General features: G+C 41.2%; 1 protein-coding gene across 2 annotated transcripts; it reads right to left on the bottom strand.

The window, feature by feature from the left end:
- Positions 1–2,042: 2,042 nt before the first annotated feature.
- TMA16 (translation machinery associated 16 homolog) lies at positions 2,043–16,926 on the bottom strand. Of its 2 annotated transcripts, none has more exons than XM_083520377.1 (7): positions 16,717–16,926; positions 11,703–11,815; positions 9,596–9,633; positions 7,742–7,826; positions 6,076–6,224; positions 2,619–2,661; positions 2,043–2,401 (listed from the first exon to the last, which is right to left on the bottom strand). In XM_083520377.1, the coding sequence occupies exons 1-7, from the start codon at positions 16,717–16,719 to the stop codon at positions 2,230–2,232; spliced, it is 603 nt and encodes a 200-aa protein (XP_083376503.1). In that variant the 5' UTR covers positions 16,720–16,926; the 3' UTR covers positions 2,043–2,229. The 2 variants fall into 2 exon arrangements, with proteins under 2 accessions (XP_083376503.1, XP_083376502.1); XM_083520376.1 differs by lacking the exon at positions 16,717–16,926 and adding an exon at positions 15,124–15,181.
- Positions 16,927–17,082: the final 156 nt, after the last annotated feature.

The raw sequence follows: 17,082 nt of genomic DNA, 5'->3' as shown, positions 1-17,082 counted from the left end.
CAGAGATTTCCTATGGGCTTTCTTCTTGCGAAGCAAGCCCATAGGGAAATTCGTCTTGCGGAACGACTCAAAAACGGAAAACTCTTTCGTCTTGCGAGGCACCACTGTACTTTAAAAGATAAGGCAACTGCAGCACATCACACCATACTGGACAGGGCACAATATAAATTGCTTACTGAATTCCACTAAAATGCAACCAAGTCTCAATGCAACCAAATCAACAATGTTTCATCTTTAGGTCCCCATGCATTTAGCAAAGAAGGCCAACTGATCATTTCTCCCAACAGCATAGCAATCAAGCACTGGATTCATGGAGATGGGCATGACTATAAATCACAATGCATAGGGCAAAAATATTTTTTTTATCACCAGAAGGAGACCATGTATTGAGCCCATGTTTTCAAGGCATACTAGTGACTTGGTTGCATTGCTTAGAAGCAAGATCTTTTCCTTTTTAAGATGATGCTTCTGAAATTCAGTGCAGCTGGCTGAAGCAGCTATGAAGGAATAGTTACCACTTTTTTTTCACGAAATGGAGTTGCCAGTTGTCACACACAGACTATAGTGTTATCTGTCTTTTCTAGTGCCAGTTAATAGATGACCATTAGAGATATCAGTTATATCAAGGAAAATGTTTACATGGTGGAATAAGGTTACCCTTAGAAAACAAAGATGATGAAAAGTTAACAATGAGGTAGTGTTAAATGCCAAATTAATTGTCTTCATCAACTCTGTATGGGGCTATCAGGGGCGTTCTCCTATGGATTGTTCTATTAGCTTTACAAGCATAACTAAGCAGCCTACTGGTGCTATTGCCACAGCTGGAAAACAGTCAATAGTTTGGTTCTAAAATGTGTACATCAGTACACCACTCCACCACCAAAATTAGCAGTCAAATTTTGAAACTTGCACTGCAATGCAATCTACGATGCAAATATTTTACTGTGTATATTGTCGAGACCCAAAAGCTATGTTACTTGTTTTACCCAGTTCTCTTTTTCAAAAGAGCTTAGATGCTTTTGTGGGTGACTTGTGTATTAAAAAGGTATTTGGGATGGGAAAGAAACTTAATATAAACTACTAATTGTTGTGGAACAAATTTGTATTTGTATTAAACAGATGCCTCTAGGGGTTACTTGTAAGTCATTTGCTTTTAAACTGCAATCATATGTTGATAATATGGACTGCCAACCCTTTCTGAGCCAATGGATGCATTTCAAATTTTGAGAAAATGATGTGGCAACTTGGGGCAGGGGCGTACGTGGCATTACACAACAAAGCTGCTAAATCTAAAGAGCAGAAAAAGATAACAAAGCCACAAAATGGTAAGAGACAGAGACATCCCACCACGCACCACCTATGGAGAAAAGAACATTTCACTGCCCATCTCCTCTGCTCAAAATGGAAAAGAGGGAGGGTATCCAATCTTGACCTGTTTAAGGGGGCATGTTCAGTGCACAATAGGCCAAGCCAGCGCAAACAGGCACTGAGCAAGAGGGCCAAGTGGTCATACACTCTGGATTTTTGAGGGCACTGCAGGAGGTACTGGCACCCACAAATTCTGCACTGGTAAAACCTGAAAGCTGACACTGCACGGTGTCAATTTTATATAACAGTCTTATCCAGGAAGAAGGGAGGTAGGGTGGCAAGGAGACACCAGTTCTCAAGAATGCACCATGTTAACATCATCCTCCTAAACCAAGCATGAGTGCTTAACCACTGACCCTCCAGATGTCACAGAACCCCAACTCCCAACAGCCCCAGACAGCATGGCTGACTGGGATGCCAGGAGTTGGGACTCGGACAACATTTGGACAGTCACAGATTAGCCATCCCTGCCCTAAACCTACTGAACAACATCCTGAAAGCGCATGATAAAAATGGATCCATTTGGGCCAAAATAGACATTATAGCAACTCTCCAGGAAAAAACCAGCTGGGAAGAACCTGTCAAAAGCAGTAGCTTTTTCACCCTTCCCTTCTCCTGCTGCTTTAAATAAATTCAGCAAGGTCAGAGCACCCCACATCTAGTTGCTGCGTCTATGAACTTGAAATATTTTAATGTTTTTCAAAAGACAATGATGCAACATCATCTTACTACATCATGAATTGAAGGCTAAATTACAGTGCTGGTCATCGTCAAGATAGCTGGGTCCTGTCACATTTACACTCAAAATGTGATTTAGTCTAGCTCTAACTGAACATTAAGATAGCAGCTTGGCAATTTGCTTCAACTGTCATTTCCCATACCAGCAAGCATTTGTTTCTCTGCATCCTTTGCTGCATCCAAGTCCATCTCAGCTTCAACTGTTGCCTTCTTAGTTAAACTGCTCAGAGCATCTTTACTGGATATCTTCCTCATTTTAATGTTTGGTAGCTTCTGCAAATCACCATCCCAGGTACTGTGAAGTAGGGAAAGGAGGGGAAATGACAGTAGTTTAGACCATGGAAACCACTGCTAATCAAACATTTCTACCAGTGATTTTAAGGTGTTCCGCCTTAAATTAAGGACTTGGGAGTGAGCAAACTTTGTTCTGACGTGCAGACTGCCCCAGACTGACATCCCCCCGACCCAGAACTGCTACAGCATGAGTGAGTTTAAATAAGAAAATAACTCACCTGAATGTTTTAAGGTGCTTAGAGTTCACAATGTCAGGGATCTCTGTTGGAAACAGAATAAAAACCAAGATCATCCAATCGTTTCTAAACAGAAATTTTGATTTGAGACACTTTAAAAGGCTAGCTGAAGGACCTTCTACTTCTGGTTCTGATAGTATGAGAGAGACTAATCAATTTGCTCTGACACTTAGTACCTAGAAGAAAGTGAGAATTTCCACACACCCGACCTTCAAAAAACAGAAAACAAATACTGGACTCTTGCCAGGAGTTCTGTCTACTATGAAAGAAAGAATTATTAGGGAAAGCATCTTTAGTACCAACCTGTTAAGAACTACTGTACATCAGGGGAGGGTGCTTCTTTTGAGAGCTTTTTGAATTTGACTAAACCTCAATGATCTTCGTGCATGTATCAGTGGTGATAATGATAATACCTCACTTCTGACTCCTTTGTCCAACAGTTTACAGCTGTGCTCATATTACTGGTCACATACTAAATCTTACAGTATCTCCAAATGCACAGCACCATAGATTATATAACATCTGTGCTCAGAGATTCTGAAACAAAAGAAAACCTTGCCAGATAGTACACTTCATCTACTGAATTCTCACCATTTTTCTACAGATTATACTACTTAGAAAGGTCAAAATCATAGCAACTCCAGATGTTTTCAGCTACAACTCCTCTTGGCCCCAGTCAGCCCCCTCCCCACAGTTTGGAGAACACCTGGTTGGGGAAGGCTGCACTGAAATGAAGTGCTAGCTGCTTTAGATGTCTCAAGGTCATGCACCTAACAAAGAGCAAAAATAGAGCAAAAAAACAAATTGTTTAAAAGAAAGCTACCATTAAAAGCAGGGCTGCAATTCAATTGAAGACACTTTAAATTGATCATATGAGTATCAGTTGATTGATTAAATTTGCATAGGAGTGTTAGTTGGCTGATTAAATTTGTATATAATTAATAAACATTATTTCTGAAGCAAGAATACTTCCCCCGCCTTCATTTTGGATGAAACAAGTATTACAGCAAGCGGTCTTAGAAGAAACATATCTCCTGTGTTTGACACAAGGGAGAATGCTTCAAGGTGGTGCTTGCCGTATGGAGTTTCTAGAAACACTTGTGTTTAAAAATATGTTTTGAAAAATCCAATGCCCAATCAGGGACACCATTTTAGTTGATTGAAAGCTTTTAATGAAACCACTCCTAATCAGAGAAGTATATTTCTTTGTCAAATAGAACTAGCTCATTGAGAATCCACTGAAGTAAGACCCATAAGAAGCAGGTGTCACAGCCTTCTTGCAATTTCAGGGAGCAGATTGGGGCAGAGTAGGGTAGTCATACTAGCAAATTGCTCATTCAACATAGGTGATCGTGAGAAAGGTAGAGCAGAAAAAAATTATCAGTGCAGAACGAACACTCTTGACATTGAGAGCATTAAAGCATGCAGTTCCCAATTTGACTGCTGCATGAGATTATTCTGATGGACGCTTTGACACTAAATATATATTGCAATGTTCTGACTGAATTAACACTAAACTGTCCATTGTCTAGTAGCTGATTCATACAGCCATTGTGTGTGTCAGGGGTGTAAGATTTTGGATTTATTTTGCAGATTACTGACATCACCATGCAGTTCCCCAAAATGGAGCTATTAACAGCCAAGAACAGAGTGCTTGAAAGCCCAAACTGCTCATGTACCATACTGACGGGAACAGGAAGGGGAAAGATAATCTTTTCAGTAAAACCTACTAATTCAGTTTTGCCTTCAGCCATTAACACAGTGCAGCAAAGGAAAGTGAAAAGAATGATGCATGGAAAGTAACATCAACCACATGTTTGGGGGTTTTATATACTAGGGCAGGTATAGAAACTCAGGGAAGGTCACAGCATCTCTTTGGAAACCCCTGTCTCCAATTGCCAGAAAGCCTCTGATCTTTAGGCAACACCTGCTCATTTGCCTGGACAGCCCAGTTTGTTGCTGTACTATTTTTAAAAAAACATATGTAGCTTGCTGAACAAACACTTGTGTGAATTGCCGAGCTGCCAGCACACCACTCTCTCAACTGCAGTAGTGCTACTGCTCACCTGGACCAGGATGGGGTGTGACAGCAAGAGAAGAGGAGTAAAAGGTAAAGGACCCCCAGCCGGTTAAGTCCAGTCAAAGGCGACTATGGGGTGCAGCGCTCATCTTGCTTCAGGCCGAGGGAGCCGGCATTTGTCTGCAGGCAGCTTTCCGGGTCATGTGGCCAGCATGACTAAACCCCTTTTGGCGCAATGGAACACCGTGACAGAAGCCAGAGTGCATAGCAGAGGAGTACCAGGTTGATGGCAGTAGTGACAGGAACAGATGTGTGGGCACTTGCAAGTCTTGCCACCAATCTTGTGATTTCCCTGCCCTCACTGCCATGCCCCAAACTGGCTCCAGGGAGTGGTTGGGAGGGCAGTGCACAACCACGCACCATGACAACATAAAGTGATAGTTTGCTCATTGCTTAACACCTACAACAAATCTTGGAAGGACACACAAGCTTTCCTATTTTGCTACTTTTACAAGTCCAGATAGTCTTATTTTTTCTCTTCCCAAAAGGGATGAGAAACTTTATCTTCGGCAAGAAAAGAACTAATTAAATCAAACCTACATAAATTCTCTCTCCTTAAGAGAAAGGAAACTGCAGGGTGGGGGGAGACTTCCTGGAGATGCCAAAGGTTTTAAAACTAAGTAAAGCTACATGGTCTAAATGACTTCTAGATTTTAGACTGCAGGCTCTAATTACACTATCTGCTGCAACAATTTTCCTTAAATTGAAGCTTGGTACAGACATTGTGCCAACATCCACAGCAGGAGCATTAACAAGGAATGAATGATTGGAGGTTACCTTTAACAAGGAAAGGGCCACCAAGAAATCTTACTTTCTGAATATTGCTGAGGTGTATTTTTAGTTTGTATACAACATGCAACCTTTAAAATGAGTTTTCACGCTGCTTCTTGAATAATACAGAGTTGCCTGTCTTGTGTCTGTCTGTTTACTCTGCATTTGGAAACCTTAAGATATTGTAACCAAATTTTGCACAGTGGGTCCTGAGATCAAAGGCAGGTTTTCATCTACGTTTAGATACAAATGGATGTCATTTTTAATCAAGATGGCAAACTAACTCTCTCAAAACTGCACTGCCTTTTTTTGATTCCTAGGATTCCCAAGCAACTCAAGTATCTACTCACCAGCTTCCCCCCATGGAAGGCCATGTGAGATACAACTGCATTGGAGAGGGGAGGGTGTCACACAGTAAATTAAAGGAAAATAATGCTAAGGAAACTGTTGCAGGTTATGGAAGGGGGTTATGTCCAAAAGCAGAAATCCAGTGAACTATTGCCCTGTATAAAGTTCTGATTTGCCTGCAAGAAATTATTCATAACAGATTCAGTTCTTAGCAATGGCAAGGCAGTAACGCAGTCATACCTAGCCCATATCCTTCATACATCTGTCTTTCACGTTCCATAGTCTGTTTGATGGCTGTTTCTCTGGAACTGTGCTGTCTGCCCTGCCGTCCTTTAATACTGTTACGCAGTTCAATCTGCTCCAACTCATTGCTGAAACGCTGCAAATAACTGTAACACAGTAAAAATGTCAATGTGGGGAAAGGTTTTCACCCTTCAAACATTACACCCTTGCGGTTGCTCTACAAAGCCCCCAAGAAGCAGCTCTGACAGAGGTCTTAAGTTCTGGCACCTTTTTAACAACAACAACAATGTACAGTCTATACCAGGGTTTCCCAAACTTGGGTCTCCAGCTCTTTTAGAATTACAACTCCCATCATTCCTAGCGAGCAGGACCAGTAGTCCAAAAACAGCTGGAGACCCAAGTTTGGGAAACACTGGTCTATACCTATGATCTATATGCATCACAAGAGTGAAGAACCTCTGGTCTGTAGGACAGATACAGCCCACAGAACCTTCTGCTCCTAGCTTCAACTCCATGCAGCAATTAGGCTTGAAAAATGCCTTCCACTGGCACTGAAGTCTTAACTGCTTGGGAGTGGGGGGTGGCAGAATGGGTTGCAGCCAGGCACGGAAGAAGTATTCTCCAATTCTCTGCGATCACCCTCCCTCTGGAAATCCCTGATGAAACAATTAAGATTTTTTTAATGACTTGCACTGGCTCTAAAGGGAGGCTTCTTCAGGTGTCATTGCTGCAGAGGAAAGGAGAGGAGAAACAAGAGCAACTTGGTGTGGGTGTTTGTGTGTGAGAATATGAATGAATGAATGTGTGCTGTGTGAGAGACTTGGGGTTGCCCCATCCACCTTTGGCCCCACTCACAGCTGCCATATAGCTCCTGGAAGGTCAGCCACAGGGGAGTGACGCCCTCCATTTGAAAATCATTCCCCACCCATGATTTCACATGACAGAGCAGGAGAAAGCTATGAAGGGAACAAAGTGGCAGGGTGAAGCCCACTATGCTAGCTTCCCAGAAGGTAGAAATAAAATTGGAGAGTATAGGGCTATTCATGCTTCCAGGATAGTACCATACACACTCACACTAAAGCCTGTGGAGGAAGAGCAAGGTTGCTGTCTTCTCACCTCTTCCTCTTCATAAGCAACTGAGACCCGCTAGCTGAGAAATTGTCCCAGCTCCTCCACCCCACCCAGTAAGCAGTTTTTGGAAAGGGAAAATAGACCTGTGTCACCTCTTTTGAACACATTTTCACCAACCATATTGATTATAACATCAATTCATTAAGTACTAGATTGCTTATGTTCCTTTCACTTACTTTCCCTACCTCCTGGCTTCAAACAACTTAAATAAAAACCAAGGTCAAGTATTTCACAGCTACTTGTAAACAGGTGCAAAATAATTCTGCACAACTGAAATAAAATGATTCTGGAACATTAATGAGCTAAGGATTACTAATTATTACAGTTACTTTTTTAGCCATGTAATACAAAGTCATGAAAACTGAGCACACATAAAATGTTGAAATAAGACAAGTGTTGGTGAACATCAAGGAGAAAATAATGGCAAAGGAAAGGCATCCCATGCATGTAAACACCAGCTGGGAGAATGGACCTCATCCCTCTTGCATCCAACAAAACAGGCCTTCTGTTTCCTTGTGTGCTGCAAACTTACTTTTCTGTTAGTTCACAGGCTTCTTTTTTTGTGTACTCCACTTTGTCGGGATCAAGGTGACTTTGAAACCAAAGCAATTTTTCCCCTATAAGACAAAAAAAGTGCTCAAGAGCTTACTACACCTGTTATATAACACAGGTGAAGTAAAAGCCTTCCACTGTTTCTGGAACAAATAAGAGATAAATATTTTAAGGGGCAGTTAGCTAAATGATGAGAACTTGTTCCACAGAGTTGTATGGGACCCAAGAATGAAGTCTCGGCTCCCGGACAGGCCCCTGCTGCCAACTCCCATGAAGTGGCTGTTAGAAGACAAAAGGTGGTCAAGAGCCATGCATTTCCTAGAAGTCAGAAGAATGCCCAAGAGGCATGATGGGTTATGGCAATCTTTTGTCACTTATTTTATCTGCCAAGGACAGTCTTTAATTCAGCTCAAGGGTATCTGCTATAAACCCCCAAATGCAAAGAAGGTACAGTGGTACCTCAGGTTACATATGCTTCAGGTTACAGACTCTGCTAACCCAGAAATAGTGCTTCAGGTTAAGCACTTTGCTTCAGGATGAGAACAGAAATTGTGCTCCGGCGGCGTGGCAGCAGCAGGAGGCCCCATTAGCTAAAGTGGTGCTTCAGGTTAAGAACAGTTTCAGGTTAAGTACAGACCTCCGGAACGAATTAAGTATTAAACCTGGGGTACCACTGTACGTGCAACATATATTACAGGAAAAGACGCATATGAGTTCAGACACTTTACACATGGAGTCAGTTCACACATCTGTCCTGCTGCTTATTTTCTCTAAGCAACTGCTCTTAAACATTCTCAAACAGACCAGCTGCATAAAGTAACATAACATGTGACAATATAAATGGATACACCCAGAGGGATTTTTAGTAGTAGCTGTAACATTTTTTTTAACAAAATCAGCTCATTGAACATATTTGTGCCACTGATTGTGTGACTCCAGTTGAGTTCCTTGTCTTGATTGAAAAAAGTACGAGCATCTTCAAGATTGATGGCGTGGAGAAAGCAACCAGCAGGATACATGTGGCAAGTGAACTGTAGCTTTCCTGTCTTATGGCTGTCATGAGGGTTTTACCCATCCAAAGGCTAGGTCTCCCCAAATACAATGAGACATCTGAACATCCTGCAGTTCCACAGTGCACTAAGATGCCTAGGAAGATGGAGAACTTTTAACGTTTTCAGCAGAGGACTAGGTGGCCACTTATGAGAATCAACTGGATATGCTGTGAACAGGACATAGATTACCTTTATCAAATGTTTATCCAAGCTATACTTTACAAAATGGGAAAGTGGCAAGAACCACTCTTCTTAAGTTAAGCATCTTGGCAATGTGATGCGGAAAACTAAGTTAGTCCACTTGCTTGTAAAAGGCAAAAAAGTCTAGATGCACTAAGTGTGAGTAATGGCAAATCAGAATTTTAGAAACGCTGGTGTTTGTTTGTTTTTAAAAAAATCACACAACACAGTTTCCAAGATGCACACTTTAAATCCAAAGCAAAAAGCTGATACCTTTAGCTAGCCACATGTGGCCAAATTCTATTTGCAATTCTATTCTGAAGGATGCCAAAATGCCCACTGCAGCTCCACAAGGAAGCAGTAATAGAAATGTCTGCAAGTGCTTCAAAGAACAGACATCAAAGGAACCAAGTATCCCAGTAGCAGTGACTTCACCAGCTTTCATGAAGCCAAGCTGAGAGCATTGTCATTCTAAAGGTATAGAGCATGTTGCCTTATGTAGGCTGCCTTTTTTCCAGAAAGGCTTAAAGGCTTAAGGCATGCTACAAAACTTAATTCTGCTGAACTTGGAGCCTAAACATAAAATAGTTTTTCACACTCACCCACAACGCTGAGACGATAGGCCTTTTCATTTTTCAACCTGCAAAAGGATAGCTCCAATTTAATAATTCCCTATATAAAGAACTTATCTCTCTCACATATGTAAACACACACATAGCAGGGTGGAAGACAGAATGGTAAGATTAAATTTCTCACATTCATGAGAAGGAGGCAGAGTTTTACAGTGGTTTCACTCCTGCTTATGGGGTCAATACCAAAGAGCATTATTGGGTCACTGTGGCTCAGCCCCCTGCAGGATGCCATAGGGCACAAATCTGTCCCCAATGCTATTCAAAATCTATATGAAACCACTGGGGGCAGTTAACAGGAGATTAGGATCAGTATACTGATGATACCCAGCTCTATTTTCTCTTGTAATAGCTGATACAGGCGAGGCCATGCCTGAATGCAGTTATAAAAATAAAGTTAGTCATCCATACTATGACTAAGTTTACTAGCATTGCTATTCCACAAATTCAGATTGTGGCAGATCTTCAGAGAAGCTGCTAGTGGGAGTTCTTGAGGGGAGGCATAGCTGTAAGTAGATGAGGAATGAAGTAAATATTGGGGGTGAGAAAGGAAGAAAAATTATGCATCATTTGCTAGAGTCTCCAGAAAGTCCTCTTCTGTCAGTTCAATATTTTCCCTTGAAGTATTTTTGCTCTTTTATAATCTTTTATTTCAATAGGTGAGCAATATATATTTACAATAGAAATAGCATTACATGCCTACAAATGCCATAAATACTTTCCCATATAATAGTCAACGGAAGCAAAACATCATTACTCAGGAAGACAAGGTGAACACCTTTGAAAGAGCATCCTATATGTAAAAAGCTCTGCATGTCAACATGAAGGCGTATATTTCTAGGATAGAAATACAGTTAGAATCTCAGTTGACATATTACTTCTTGTGAAATACAGGAATGTCCTGGCACTTTAAAATATGTGCATGATCCATGATTCACTGGCAATATAGATGCTATTCTAAGAGTCTGCCTGTATATTAAAACTATGTAAAAGAAAAGCGTGCTTTTTTAAGGTCACAAAATGTTAAAGATTATGAAAAAGTAGTGCAAATGGGTTCCTTATACCTTCCTCTCTCTGTGTACCATCACCTTTCCCACCCCCCTCTCACACACACACCAGACCTGTATAAGGCTTTTATCGGCTGTAACCCTGATCCATACAGCTGTAAAACAGGACAGAAGCCACTGTGATTGTCTCTGGTATTGCTGACTTTGACTGATGTACTAGCTTCTCCTCTTCTACCTCCTTTCCTGGGATCTAGTGAGCCCATTTCACCCAGAGCAGGTACTGTGTAGAAGCTCAGTCAACCTGCATTTGCAGACCTTTAGAAGATGCACCTTCACAGCACTCGCTCCATGAAAAATGCAATCTCTCACTTCCCCCACCCCTTCCACATACATGCACACAGGTAAGTCAAGAATGTGCAAGCCAAGAAAGCGCTGCTTTTCTGGAGCAGGATCAAGTGAACGTCTACACCACCTGTCCAATGTCTCCCAATTCTCCACTCCAACTGCATTTGCCTACCCTGTATCCGAAGCCACTTCTGAAAATCCCCTGACCTACAGCAAAAGGGGGCAAAAAGATCCCTGCATTGCAAGGGCTTGAACTAGATGACCGTCAAGGTCCCTTCCAACTCTACAATTCTGTTCCTTTGAAAACCACATGAGAAATGTCAAGCGTTATAAAACTGAATCATGAGAAATGGCAAGATCTTCTGACAGTAGCTTTCGTTGATGCTGACATCAGAAAACAGTTATGCTGAAGAATATTTGTGCAGTGGTTGCATGGTCAAGATGCGACAGGTTGAGAGGAAGGCCTTTCAGTAGCTTGATGTTTTCCATCATAGCCTCTAATGTGTCAGCAATCCTGTGAGATCACAGGCAAAAGTGTTTATGGCCTTAGTGGTAATTGGCTGTCAGGGAGATATCTACCTGTAAATTCATCTTATTGTTAACCCACTTTAAGAGAAGCTTTGCAAACTCAGTTATTTCTTGACATTTCTAGGGCAAGAAAAATCTCTGAAGAACCCAGCAGGTCAGTATTTCTCTTCCCTGCCTCTGAAGAGTACAAAGGGACTCACTTTTCCTTTCTTTCTTGTTTGTGTGCTTCTTTTGTAAGCTGAGCAGCTTTTCTGCTGTAGGGATGGATGACTTTCTTCTCCTGTGCTCCCCTTTTGCCCTTTGCTGCTTTAGGCTGAAAAAAAGATTCAGAAGAAAGACACAGTAAGAATTTTGAGAAGTATTTTCCTTCAAAGGCTTCTTGGGAGTTATTGCATGCGGGTGAAAGGCAGCTCAGAAGCAGCAGGACCTGATGAAAAATAAACAGTCAAACTTTAAATTCAAGACAGATTATGTCACTTAAAACATTCTATTTACCAAAGTAAGGGTTTAAAATGAGAGATTTTAATAGACTCAACGCATTTAACTACATATTGATGAAAATACAAACACACCCAGCTAAAACAATAAAGCTATTATCTGAGATAAAGCAAATTTACATACCAATAATAATTTCTAAATGCACAGCTGATAAGACTTATTCCCGACACCCCACTGCTAACAGACTGGATCCTGAGCACTGCTGTCATCACGTGGCAGCAATGGACTTGATCTGGGCCTTTGCTGTACCAGCCTGGGAACTGGCACAATGAAGGGCCAATTTTTCTTCCCTTCCCACCCCCAGCAAATTTCACCCTGGCTGGTATGTGCAATGGGATTGTGGGGGTGCTACTGGCTACACAGCTCCTGTTGCAGTCTACCTTTTGAAATGTTAGTGATAATAATCAATACATCCAGTGCCCTTGATGTGTGTTGGTGACAGTGTTATTCAGTTTGTAGGATTGATGCCAAAACTAGGTTTACAATAATGAGAACATACTAACAAATATTAGAAGGAGCACTAAAAACAACCAAGGGGAGAATTATGAACAGGATCTATATAAGGCACTTGGTAATTAATCTCAAACAACCACTATGGATGTTCAGTTTTTACATCTGCATTAAATGTGTTGTTGTCCTCCAACTCCACAAACACTTATAGTACATCAGCTTTCTGAATCCCAGGACTCTTAGCTGTGAACCAGGAAAAAGCAATGAGATGTACTGGTGGCCTTACTATCTGCATAGTCTCTAGCAGGTGAATGGTATTCTAATCACCGAGGGGGGAGAGAGAGAGAGATGAAAAAGGTACATACTAGGATAATCAAAAGAATCCAAGAGTAGATGCATTCAACACAAAAGAAAGGCTATGGTGTTTGAGCTTTTTAGAGGGAAGAAAAAGATGACCAAATAGAGACATCGACAAGGTGTACACAATTATGGGTAGAATAGAACAAGGTGGGGAACTTCCCCTATCACTCATATACCATATGTGACAGATAGCTGGAGCTATCTGCTCTGTTGCACAGGTGATCCAGCCATGTCTTTACCTGCCCCACAGCTAAGATTACTTATGAAATCAGGAGTAGGGCAGGTGGGCATGGTTTGTGGAAAACTATCACACTGCCAAATTTAGCCTGTGAGCCAGAGTCACCTGTTGTAGAGAAAATTGAGATTTTTTTTCCTCCCTCTTCCTTAAGACTAGAACTTGGGGGGTCACTCTGTGAAATTGATTGTCAGAAGATTAAGAATAGATAAAATATACTTTTTGTTGCAGAGAACCAATGACAACTGCATGTCTAGTACACATGAAAATTCTGTATAACTTCCAGGACCCATTTCCCTCTCCCTCAGTTTTCCTCAGTACACTGGTGACAATAAAAACAGCACGTGAAGTCTTGGTGTCTATCCACAAATACAGTGGGCAAAGCAAATTCAGCATACTGTTATCCTGCCAGCTACTCTAGAATAGAAGGGGCTATAAGTAAAATAAGATGAAAAATATTGAATTGCTAAAAAGTTTTTTCCCCTAAAAAGAGAGATAAAGATGAGTAGCTAGAATAGAATGAAAACCTACCACTATGAAGAGAAAAAAAATACACTGAATGGGCTACAAAGCAATTACAAACATCAAAATAAAGTTTATTTCTGGATTTATAGTAAAGTATATCTTGTATTTGTCTCCTGCAGGGAGAGGCAACCAGAAGCCTTCCAGATGTTGTTGAACTTCAGCTCCCATCATTCCTAGCTAACATGGCTGAGTCAGAGATGATGGGAGTTCAACAACATTCTTGGTATGAAAAGAGAAGAAAGCCAAAGACAAAACTGCACACCCTATATTAGCAACTTCATTAACAAATGTAACAGTTGCTTAATTGTTCCATTTAAATGTATTTCTGTAAAATCAGGCATGATTTTGGTTAAAGGGTGTATTTTCCTAAGGTCCATTATGAGAATTGGAATAGCAACATTTTATGTATTCATACCGCAGGAGGATACCATAAAGGCTGCATTATCCTGAAGCGATTTTTAAAGTCAGAAACATTACAATATACTCATATTCAGCTATCAAACTGGATGTGTAGGGTGGGGGTTATATAGCTGAATGTTAACACATATAAAACCCGAATATCTTGGAGAAGGCTACACTTGGACCCTTCTACCTATATGCTGTCTTGCCACAAGGATTGTTCTGTTGATTATGGAGGGCGGCTCCAATATAATTTAACCTCAAGTGTATTCTTTGACACAATCTCCCTATTATCTTCCAAACTCAATTCCAAATTAAAGGTTTGAGTAAACAGCCCTTCGGGCTTTCTCCCTTATATTCTGTGTCAATCACCAAGAGTTCTAAATCACACTATTATTCTATGTACAACAAACTTTCTCAGAGTCTTGTGTAATGAAAAGCACATTTCCACCTTGGCAGGCTTAGTTTAAGAAGGGGGTAATCATTTTCCAAACATAGTGTTCCATCACATTTTTTATTTTACTGCCAGCCAACTCACACAGTTGGGGGACATCCAGAACTAAAATAAAAATGTGTTTCCTCTGCAGCAAATTATGATAATAGGTTGCGCAGATGGTGTGTTTTTCATTTTGTATTCAGTACAGTATTACTGGGGACATTTTTGAAGAGGGTGACAATAAAAAATAGAAGTATTGCACAATGTAATGCTATGCATCTCTTTTCAATAGTATGCCCTACTGAGTTCAATGGGGCTTACTTCCAGGTAAACAGGCACAGGACTACAGCCTTAATTTTCTCTGAATCATTTCAAATCAGATTTTATATTTTTCCATATGAAGCCAAAACATTTCACCTCCTCCTCTTAATTTCTTGTGATGATGAAAAGTATTCAAAAGCAGTTATTCATGCACTTATGCCGCCTAATAATATGTTTTGCAGAAATCTCACTAAGTTTAATGGATAGAATTTTAGTCTTAGACTGAAGCACTGAGCATATTTACTCAGAAAAGATCCATGAACATAACATCAATGAGACTTATTTCCAAGTAAAGGCTATGGGTGGTTACAGAATGAGTAACATCACCACACTATTCCATACTGCAGCAACTAAGAGACTGACCTACAAATCAGAAGTCAGGAAATTTGGATCTCACCTCTGTCATAAACTCACTAGGTGGCCTGAGGCAAGACACACTCAAACTTGATCCCACCCCATCTGCAAAATGGGGGATAATTATATTGACTTACCATGCAACATTATTGTAGGAACTACAATTACACAATACAAGTGAAGTGCTTTGGGTACTTTAAAGTGCTACAAAATTAGTATTGCTTATTATTGTTCATTTTTATTATTATTATTATTATTATTATTATTATTATTATTATTATTCATTACCAAAGTAATATAATGATTCAGTTAACAAAACATTTCCACATAACATGTAAAAGAAGAATTGTCACAAAGATGTACTTGGAAGTTTGAGGGGGAAACCTGTTGAAATCTAAGACAGGACTTCCTAAAAATATCTCAAGGACTCAAAGAGAGACTTCACTGCCCCCTATAGGTTCTTCATCTTCCCTAAAACTAGCAGAAAATAATTGTGCAAGAGAGTAAAAATATTAATTATACAGTGCAGAGAATAACCTTTTCTTGTAGCATCTGAGCACAGATGCTACCAATAACTTGCCAAATACCATAGATTATCTAGGAACAAATGCTGCAAACACCTGATATAGGCTGGCTGTTAGCTAGCAGTGAATAACCACTAGTGATTAAACATGTGCTCATACACAAGCAATAATACAGACAACCATTTACTATATGCAGTACTTTCCTACAATATATGGCAGCCAGGTTGGCTGTAGCATCTTTCTTTCTTACGTACTTACTTATTTATCCATGCCTCCATCCTTTCCCCTCTTCCCTCCCTACCCCCTTTTCCACTGCGTGTTCTGTGTTTTAAGATTGTAAAACCTGTAGTCAGGAACTGCCTTGTTTCAATTGATGGCCAACGTAAACCATTCTGGGAGCCTCTTTGACTGAAGAGCAGGGCACAAATGTTCTCCATAAACATTAAATAACCATCATCGACAGGACACAGCCAGTTACTAACTTACTAAGCACAAGCAGGTGTGAATGGGTGGGGAGAACGGAACGTTGTTAACCGTTTGCAATGTAGTTTCCAGGCACGTCTGCTTAGAAATGAGTCACACTGAATTCACAGTAGGACTCAAGTCCTGATGATGATGATTTATTGAATTTGTATACCGCCCTATACCCAGATGTCTTAGAGCGGTTCACAGAACAAAATCAATATATATATGTGTGTGTGTGTGTGTGTGTGTGTATGTGTGTGTATACACACACACACACACACATATATATATATATAATATCTACACACACATACACACACACACACAAACACACACACACATATATATATACACACACACACACATATATATATATACCAATAATCCCCCCCCCCCCATAGTAGCAGTTGCAATCCAACAGCATTTGCGGCCTGCTGCAGTGGCCGCAGCAGTTCAGGGGCCCCTTAAAGGACAGAAAACCTATTTTTGGCCAGAGCTTTCGTGGGTTGCAGCCACTGGAAACGAGCCGGAACAGGCCTGTCTCTCTCGCACGGGCCTTTGCTGCGACAACCGCGCTCGGTAAAGAGTCGTGTACATTCCCCCTCGCCTCCGCTCTTTCCGAAGCCCAATCGCCCTCCCGAGCTCACCATGTTCGCGGAGGAAGAAACCAAGCAGAGCTTCCCGGCACGCTCGGCGTGCGCCTCAGAGTGGGGGAAGGAGTCCGTCGCTGTAAACCACCCGACTAGACCCTGCGACCCACGAGCCCTCGGTTCCGCTTCCTCCCGCCAATTAACAGCAGCCTCCCGGTGATTCGCCGTTGGCTGCGTCACTCCTGCTTCCGAGCTGTGATTGGGAGGAGCGGGGGTTGTTCAATCGTCAGAAGAGCGAAAGTACCCGACCGCTTGTTTAGTCTTATTTTAGCTGCGTGCGCGTGTGAGTCGAAAAAGCGGAAATCCACGGGTTCCGTGTGTGCGATTTGCCCCTTATGAGCGTTTACAGTAGCTCCTTTAGCG

The sequence above is a fragment of the Podarcis liolepis genome, assembly GCF_965112155.1.
Source record: "Podarcis liolepis genome assembly, chromosome: 9".
Classification (NCBI taxonomy): domain Eukaryota; kingdom Metazoa; phylum Chordata; class Lepidosauria; order Squamata; family Lacertidae; genus Podarcis; species Podarcis liolepis.
This window is presented reverse-complemented; position numbering and strand designations above follow the sequence as displayed.

What these genes read in the sequence shown, in the direction of transcription:
- TMA16 (XM_083520376.1), bottom strand. An exon ending in GCCTGTGAACTAACAGAAAA is followed by an intron (nt 6,225 to 7,741) that starts GTAAGTTTGCAG and finishes ACTGTGTTACAG; the next exon opens with TTATTTGCAGCGTTTCAGCA. An exon ending in GTATGAAGGATATGGGCTAG is followed by an intron (nt 2,662 to 6,075) that starts GTATGACTGCGT and finishes TGTTTCCAACAG; the next exon opens with AGATCCCTGACATTGTGAAC.